General features: G+C 39.3%; 1 protein-coding gene across 1 annotated transcript; it reads left to right on the top strand.

Moving 5' to 3' along the window:
* The first annotated feature begins 3,021 nt into the window (after positions 1–3,021).
* Positions 3,022–9,329, top strand: LOC139380203 (TRAF family member-associated NF-kappa-B activator-like). The gene is given in 9 exon segments (XM_071122672.1): positions 3,022–3,156; positions 4,345–4,508; positions 4,851–4,962; positions 5,232–5,341; positions 6,289–6,362; positions 6,447–6,565; positions 7,147–7,445; positions 7,447–7,548; positions 8,854–9,329. Coding segments are annotated over 8 exon segments (1,107 nt in total). The 5' UTR covers positions 3,022–3,156; positions 4,345–4,409; the 3' UTR covers positions 9,046–9,329.
* Positions 9,330–9,558: the final 229 nt, after the last annotated feature.

Below are 9,558 nucleotides of genomic sequence, written 5' to 3'. Positions count from 1 at the left end.
TGACGATATTCTTGCAGAAAAATGGAATATGAATGCGAATGTCTCCTTCACGATTTGGCCAAATGTGCCTGGGGACTTCACACTAAAAGTCATGAGGTTCAGTCATACTTCAAGTTATCAATCTTAAACTTTGCACATACACTGCTGTCATATTGTGGACATTATTCTAATTAAAACCAGAGTGATTGCTATAACAGTGATCTTTCTCTTGCATTTCAAAGATGTTGGTAAAAAAAGCGCTGGTTGGTTTTGTCTTTGTATTTTCTTCTACCAGATCTACTGTGTTATATTATCCTACATTCAAGTCACATTTCCACAAACTTCAAAGTGTTTCCTTTCAAGTCGTTCCAAGAATATGCAAATGCTTGCTTCGGGGCCTGAGCTACAGGCAGTTAGATTTGGGTATGTCATTTAGGCGAATATTGAAAAAAAGGAGGCTATCCCTATTAACAGATTCTACCCCCAAGCCATAAGTCCCTTGAACAGTTAATCAAATGGCTACCCGGGCTATTTGCACACTTCCCCACCCCATCACTCATTTTACGCTGCTGCTACTCTCTGTGTATTATCCATGCATAGTCACTTTACCTCTACCTACATGTAGATATTACCTCAATTGTTGGTTAAGGGCTTGTAAGTAAGCATTTCAATGTAAGGTCTACTACACCTGTTGTATTCTGTGTGTGACAAATAATATTTGATTTGATTAGAAAAATGTGATTTGAGCCCTAATGTTTAGAGTGTAGGTTGTGTTTCCACTCAATGTACAAGTCCCCTATTGTATAGCCAAACACATGCTTTAATTGTTAGAGTGCAAACAAAATGAGTAGGGGTGAAATTAATGTGTCAATCAGAGCCTCAGCATCTTCCCCCTCTGGCCATTAATGCTATGGCAGCAAACAGAGGTGTGAGGCTCACTCAGACAAGGCTAACAAGAATGCCAAGTATTCAAAGAGATATCTCCAAACATCCATGTGGCTAAGGTTGAAGCATGTAGAGCAAGCACTGTTGCAACTGACCTAGCACATTCCTTCCTTTAGTATGAGTCTCTGAGACAAAATGTTCCCCACACACACTGTTTATACTCAGAGGGACACAAGCCATTCAACCCTATGGAGGTTCACACTTTAATATATTTTTTGGTATCTTTGTCAAAGTGCCTTAGCTGAATTTATTAGGTTTCTCTTCTTCCCCTGCCAACAGGCATATGTGTAGGCCTACTCTTGATTTGAGAAGGAGGGACTGAAATGTTTTGAAAAATGTGTTGTCATATTGAGAATATCCCATCTTCTTAGAATTGTAACCTTAAAGATGCACTACGGGATCTTAAGCACAACAAATTTGTAACATATTGCATGAATTGGATTTATAACATATCACACGAATTGTGAAATTAGTATGATATCCTTCAAATTGCAAAATGTGTAATATATCACATGAAATGCATGACGTAGTACACAATTGGATGACGTAGTACACGACAATTGGGGACCCGTTTGGGCTCGTGAGCACCACTTTCAAAACTACTGGCTGAAATTATACTGTACAAAAGTTTGTGAGTGCAAGTTTTTTACTCTATCCCAAACCTTAACTTTAACCCTTACCTTAACCATTCAGATGTAATGCCTAAACTGACGTTTATCCCCTCCCTGGGCAAACTTCAACACTGAAGTCAAACCGTGAGATCCTGAGGCAACATACGGTAATAACATAACAGTAAAAGAGGAACGAGGGTGTCCATTTATACCCAGTTTGGAGACGCCAATTTTGGAGCCAGGGAAGGGAGTTGGAATGACCCAATCAAGGAAGAAAGGTTGGTTGTCAACTGGTATTTATGCCAGTCTGTTTAAGAATTTCGGGCCTGGAGGAATGGGGTAGACTGCTGATTGTTAGGATACCTGCCTGTCCGTCACTAGCCTACGAGATGGCTGTAATGAGAGTCATTAGCCTATAGTAAATAGCTGTAGTTATAACTGTGAATAGTGTTTGTTAGACAGTTTGTATTTGAGCTTTTATTATTTTTCTGGATCCATTAATATCAAGTCGACTGACTACCTCTACACATTGCTGTATATAAAAAGCACGACTTCACCTGAAAGACTGTTGTTCAGCACCTTCCTGCGATCTCTCTTGGCCACTGGACTGTCTCACAGAGGGACATTTTTTTTTTACTGTTTTGACAGTGCCTTAAGGAAATCCCTTAATAAAGATGACCATGGTGAGATATATTTTTCTTCAATACAGAATGTGTTTGAAGGCAACTAGCTGCCCTCTGTTGGTCACTATTGGACTTGGCACTGTCCCATTTTCCTTTTGCAGTTATGCACAAATTAACTTATTCAATGAATGTGTGAAACAGCAAAATACTCATGAGTTATGATTGCATTAATACATGTTAATAAATGTGTAATTGCATATTGTGGTGGGAAAAAAGAGTATATCTTACAACTTGGCCTACAGCTGGATGCTGATATATTTGTGTACTATGTTTATGCAATGAAAGCAGATTATTTGCTGTAGGCTGCAGTACACAGTGACATGCCCCCACCTTTATGTCTGAATCATTAAAAATAACACTATACGTTTACTAAATCAATAGTGGTTAGTGATATGGTCATATGAATATCTCAGCTAGTGATACTTCTTTTTTGCAAAGAGCAACATGTCTATTTTAATATTTTACTATACATGTTATCTATCAGAGACCAAGTGGTCACAATTTAAGCAAAACACCTTTTACACTAATGAGGCTGAAATGTTGGTTTCTGCTGAATTTAGCTAAGTTCAACAGTGTGAGAAAACAGAGAAATCAGAGAAGATGACAAAAAAAATCAACACATACATTTCTGACACTTTGTTTTATCTGACTACTTTTTACATGCACAACGTTGCAGACGTGTAGGCAGCAAGAAGAACCCTCAACTTGCTAAGCACCCAGCAAGAACTCACTACCTCAAAGATGATTGGTCAGTCAAGCAAGGCGGAAGTCTACTAGGCTCGGGGATTCCCCGAGGGAAGTTCCCCAAGCGTTATAATGCATGTACAATGAACATTTGTACGAAATACACCACTCCCGCACGTAGTAAATGTAGGCCACCTGAAGAATAAGAACTTGTCGAAGTATCAAAACAATAATTTGGACATATTCGAATGAAGGTAAGATACTGCAGTTATACAGTCAGATACGAAAGTCGAGGCGAGCTCAGCGAGTGTCTGGTTAGGTATTAAACGTACTCAACTATTCAACTATTGACACTGCTCGATACTGTACCGGACCGATTTTGTACACTCGCCAATGAAGGTCGACGTTATATGATGTAGCCAGTTCGTGCTACAATGTATAACTATTAGGTTGCTTCAGGCTAGTATATGTCTTCGTAGTATCATGCACTTTGGTATGCAATCAGTTACATACAGTGACTACTATTGTGCTGTCTTAAACGGGTGTTTATTAAAATAAATGACTAGATGGAGAATTGGATTAGCTGTGTGTTCAAATGATGTAACCAATCATATCAGAGTAGTACCATGCTCAGTTCACTATCATAAGTCTGAAAATAATATATTCAGGACACCCAGAAAAACAACGGCTTTTATAAGTATTAGATCTGTCATAGCTTCCCATTTTAGGTCATTGGCTGTTGACTTTATCATCTTAGTAGCTTAATGTATTGATCGTGGCATAATGCAACGTTTTTGAAAGAAGAGATAGGCTATTTGTTTTTGTTCATTAGCTATCATTAATAATGGGTAACCACATTGAGGTGTGTTTACCCAAAATACATGCCATTGTAATTAATTAAATCTATTAACATCTTCTCAGTGCACAGTGAATATCTCATATTTTCCACACATGTGTTTATTGCAGTGATTGCAGGCGTTTCTCACGTATGACCAAAGATTAATTGACTAGTAACAAACCATGGCATTCAATAATGTAAATTCATGTATTGGTACACAGCACAGTACTTGTTTTTTTTTTTAAAGAAGACTAATATTCAATTTCGCGTCAGTGTCAATTGATTTAATCAGTTTATGTTTTTTATTCCCAACAGTTTCTTTTCTGTACATATTTTGGATGTTTGTTTGTTTTCATTAAGAAGCTCTTTTTACTGAGGACACTTGTATAATCAACCAGAAATGTTGATCTTTTGAGTTTCTAAAATGAGCAAGGACAGGTGATAAAGAGAAGTACGCACTGGCCCCAGTGTCATGGTGAGAGAGGATGACTTGGCTTTTTCCGTTTTATTCAGGTGTTTGTCCAAGTTATGTGATTCATAGGACCTTCTTACAGCAAATGATGTGATGGTGTGCTTTAATGCTGTATTGTGCCCCTAAACTTAGGTTGTGTGATATGTTGCGCCAGGCCCCATGACTGCTGTGTCAGTGATGATTGTGGAGCACACAGCATGGAGAGGAATATTGGAGATCAGCTCAACAAGGCCTATGAAGCTTACCGCCAGGCCTCTATCGAGAGAGACAGCGCCAAAAAGGAACTACAGCAGATGGTATTATACCTTATGCACAGTGATAAAAAACAAACGGTCAGTTTCCCGGAAAGCCTAGTCCTGGATTCTAAATGTATTTTAATGGATAGTCTCCACTGAATGTACATTTTATTCCAGGACTAGACTTAATCTGGGTCTGGGAATCCGTCCCCAACTCTTCTAATTCACTTATGAGACTTGAACTCCGTCCAGTGAGATGTGGTATAGCTTTCCATACAGTGCTTCGATATAATGCAATACATGATCATTACATAGTAACGAACTATAAAGGATACAAAAGGCTAGCTACCAGTAAGTGATGCCGTTCACGATTCATATGTAATGGTAGTTTTACATTTGCAGAATGTAAATTATGAACGGCACACTCAGAAACTTCAGAAACAGATAGAAGACCAGCAGCAGTTGATTTCGAAACTCAAAGCTCAGTTGATATCAGCAACTAAGCAACCCTCAGGTAAGTGACAAGCATAGTTGTTTTCTTAATAGAATTGTTTGCATGATGACATTTTCTGACATATTCTATACCTCACAGTTCATCTCCAGTGAAAGAAATGAAATGCCTACATTGGGAACATCCAGGCATACCGTTGCATTGTCTATTCCCCGGGAGATAAATTGTGCTGTAATAAATATTATTGTTGTTTCAGGACATTGCAAATTAGATTTTCTGTGTTGACTAAGTAGTTAGGTTATGTTATATTTCCTCTCTTATTTGATTCTTAGGAGAGGTCATAGGTGAGGCTGCACCTAGAAAACAGGAAGAAGAAACCTTGTCTCCTTCCAAACATCTCTTTGACAACCCAGAAAGCTCCTTGAGGAAGATTCATTACTTGGTAGATATGTTTAACACAATCAAACAATCCACACGAGATTAGAGTTAGATCTTGTTTATTTATGGGGTTGGGGTGCAAACATGACATCCCCATTGGCTGCCTCGTAACATTTTTCTCTCAAATCTCTCAAAAAAATCTCAATATCTTCTCTCACACATACACACGCACACACACAGACGTTATTGTTCATAAATCATACATTTGCTTGTAGATACTGTCCTGTATCTTCAAGCCCTGATAGCTGTATCAGAGCTCAATGTACAATACAATAGATCCACTTCCTGTGACATAGGCCATCATTCATCTGGTTGCATTTCTGTAATACATTTATTGCTGGATAACATCAATGTTTTCAAAAAATATGAATTCGTAATATTGTAATATTATCAAAACTCCTCATTGGGGATCATTTTAAAAGCATGAACATGCACATACTATCTTTCATCAACAGGTGGCGCTAGAGGATAGCATCACCAACCCTCAGGGTCTGAGGCCATTTCTTTTTCATTTTTCCTTTATTTAAATAGGAAAGTCAGTTAAGAACAAATTCTTATTTCCGATGACGGCCTAGGGGCAGAACGACAGATTTTTACATTGTCAGCTCGGGGATTTGATCTTGCAACCTTTATGGGTACCAGTTCAACGCTCTAACCACCAGGCTGCCTGCCGCCCCATAGTCATCAGCTTCATAGAACCGCCAGCTTTATTGTTGAGAAGTAATTCCCTAATAACTGAGATCACAAGGCGTCACCCATGATTTTTTGGTTAGAATGTATAATTGTCATAATTATTGTTACAGTATATGACTTTTATGACATTAATATTTAGATTTATGAAATTATCACATTATGCAGAAAACAATACCATTTTAGTATTCAATTTGGATAGTGTAAGGCTGATATTTCCTGCAGTGTAAGTCCTTAATGCCGTGTGTGTCTGTTTTTCAGAAGGAAAATATGGAAACTGCTGTGATTGTGTCATCTTCACCACACACAGCACCAGTAGCCAGCAGTTTTGAGACGTATGTGCATTAGTATGTGCGTCTTTTCTTCATAAAAAAAAAAATGAAAAGCAGTTATTTTACTTGCATTTCTTTGTCTCTCAGTAAAGATGTTCTTGAAGTGTATCAAGCTCTCCGGGGGAAATTACAGCAGATACGCACATTAACCCAGAGACAAAAAGATCACCTGAAAAAAATCTACAGAGGAAATGACATGGCAAATGGTAATATTAAAGTCTGCACAATAGTCATTTGGAATTTGCTTATTATTCCAGCACTGTTGAAAGGAACCCAAGGCCTGAACTGATGTACTCTAATTTGATTACAATAGAGAAAATATGTTGAGCTACAATTGCTTTGGATATGTCATAACACGATATTAGTAATTATATATGTCAGCTTTAGCTTTGTTCCTATACACAATTAGATATCAACACCTTAAGCAGAACTGTACATTAATGCCTTGTTGGCCTTTTTAACCATGGACCTCCACCTGTGTGGAAATAGAATGAGCAGATAAATATGTTGAATTATTCCACAGACACATGCTGTAATGTAGCGCTGGTTAGTCATGTAATGATGGGAATGAAAAAAACTACAATCATATTATACTTACCGTGTGTATTTATACTTGTTGAAAATAAAAGTGAAAATGTTCTTTACATTACTCATTATTACTTGATTATTCATCATTACTTGAACTAATCGCTACTCAATGGGAAAACTTCATATCTAACTGTCGTAAGTGACTGTCGATATGTTACAGAAACAGTATGATGAAAGCATTGTGTTTGACATTCGACAGAGCAGCAGTTCTCCATGCCCATTCAGTGTACAGACGTGGCCGTGGAGCAGGCGGAGATGCCCTTCCCTTCAGCCTTGAGGCCAGGGGTCGACCTCCAGCACCCGCCCATGTCCCTGGCATCCCGCGGTGCCAGCCCAGAGGACATGAACCAAGTGGACTCTCTCACCACACTCAGCATCAAGTTCCCCCCCTCCACAGACAGTGAATACGAGTTCCTGAACAGCGCTCTGGAAAAACGCATTGACCTGTCCGTGCCAAGGGCAACAGTCAGCACTGTCCCTGCCGTCATAGAGGTAACCGTCTATGGAGCTGGCCATCCCATTCCTGTATCCTACCTCTGTCTCTCACCCTCCCTCCCCCTCCGTGTCGCTCTCACACAAGAGTGTGCGTGGACACCAGCAGGTGAGGTTCACAGGAAATGCTCATTCCTTTATTTGCAGGTAAAATTAGGAAACTCAACTACTGATTTTTTTTTCTGGCAAACAAATGGGAGAGAGAAAGCGTATAAATAGTACAAGGCAACCTCACACATCAACACAAGTGTGGCAAGTCTCTGAAAGTTGTTAATCACAATAAGCTATGATAGGCCTATGTGTACAACAATGCTTGTTACATAGTTATTACAAATGATCATAAAACACACCAATTGTTTTAGATGATAATGCTTTCATGCCATTCAGTTTTGTAGTTGGTTATACAAGTCTATGTTGATCTCAGAACCAAAGGAATGCATATTTTATGATTACCAGTATCAGTACAACTGTTCACACCTGTGAGGTCGTGAGCGCAGAATGATAGAGGCAGTATTGCTTTGTATTTATTTCAGTATACGTCAAATTGATCTTACCTGTCACGTAGTATTCTTTAAAATTTTCGGAAGGTCATCTGACCTTTATTGAGTATTATTTAAGACCATGCTTTTGGTTAGAAAATACACCGAATTACCTCCTGAGGGGCACAGTGGTCTAAGGCACTGCATTGCAGTGCTAGCTGTGCCACTAGAGAGTCTGGGTTCGAGTCCAGGCTCTGTCGCAGCCGGCCACGACCGGTAGTCGTACAATTGGTCGTGCGGGTTAGGGGAGGGTTTGGCCGGCAGGGATGTCCTTGTCCCATCGCGCACTAGCAACTTCTGTGGCGAGCCGGGCGCAGTGCACGCTGACACGGTCGCCAGGTGTACAGTGTTTCCTCCGTACACCTGGATAACATGATGAGACAAGACTGTAACTACCAATTGGATACCACAAAATTGTGGAGAAAAGAAAAACAATTAACAGATTGAAAAATATCTAATAAATGTAATTAATAAAAAATAACAACAACATAAAAGAAATACACCTTTGTTGAGACGTGTGGCTGTTGTATGGTAAATAGTGGTAGAACACCCACACTGATAGTAGCTTTTATTTTGCTATTAGATCATGTCATTGGCTGGATTTCTCAGTTTCTAACTTACCACAAATAACTATTCAATCCTACTGTAGCAAATATACAGCATTACAATAGTACAAGTCGTGGGCAGGAACTATGGATGTTGAGAAAGCGGGTTCAAGTTGGACAATGTTTTGCTTGTATTCCCCCGGAGCAACAGATCTTTCCTCAGTGAAAGACCCAAGCACATGACCTACCGTGCTGTAAGTGGGTGAGTGTAAGCAATGCTAAGTGTATGAATTCTAGAGTATAAAGTGGTGTGTTTGTCCTTCCATGTAGCCCCTGTGGCGCCCTGAGCTTTGCAACGCTACTACAGCAACAGCAGCGCAGGCCGTGAGTGCGGAACAGCAACAACAGATGAACAGCAACAGCCCTGATATATGTACCTACTGCAACGCGGTAGTTCCCGAAGAGCACATGAACAGCCACCTTTTTACTCATTGCCAGAGGGAGAGTGAAGACAGCAATTGACACTAGCAGACATTGGCTGCCCAGTACAACACCTCTAGGGTTGATTCATGGTTAATTCATGTCTTTGTTTCCACACCATGAATAACACGCGCTCTGCTGTATGTCACATGACACTGGCGTTTTGGGACTTGAATCCACTCTCAAACATTTATTTAATTTGTAAGAGGTTAATGGTACATTTTACAGTTTTTGTCTTAAGATATTACTTGGAAATTGCACGTCGATTTATGAAATGATTTTGTACAGTATCGGTCTGAGTGTAATAAAGCAAACATTTAATCTTGGTTTTTCACACATTATTTAATATGTTTTTTGATTATACACAAGGATTTGAATGGCATGCATGGTGCAAGTATATTGACATGCAGTGTGTACATGTAGACCTACATTTGTCCCCCAAAGCTGTAACAAATTGAAACTGTATGTATTTTCAGGGGAACATTCACTGAGATCTTTGAAGAAGCATCCACTTTGATTCTCCAAGTGGATTTGGAAATGTGTGAGTCATGCAAA

The sequence above is a fragment of the Oncorhynchus clarkii genome, chromosome 22 (genome assembly GCF_045791955.1).
Source record: "Oncorhynchus clarkii lewisi isolate Uvic-CL-2024 chromosome 22, UVic_Ocla_1.0, whole genome shotgun sequence".
NCBI lineage: Eukaryota > Metazoa > Chordata > Actinopteri > Salmoniformes > Salmonidae > Oncorhynchus > Oncorhynchus clarkii.
The sequence above is the reverse complement of the archived record's forward strand: the minus strand, read 5'-3'. Positions and strand labels throughout refer to the sequence as shown.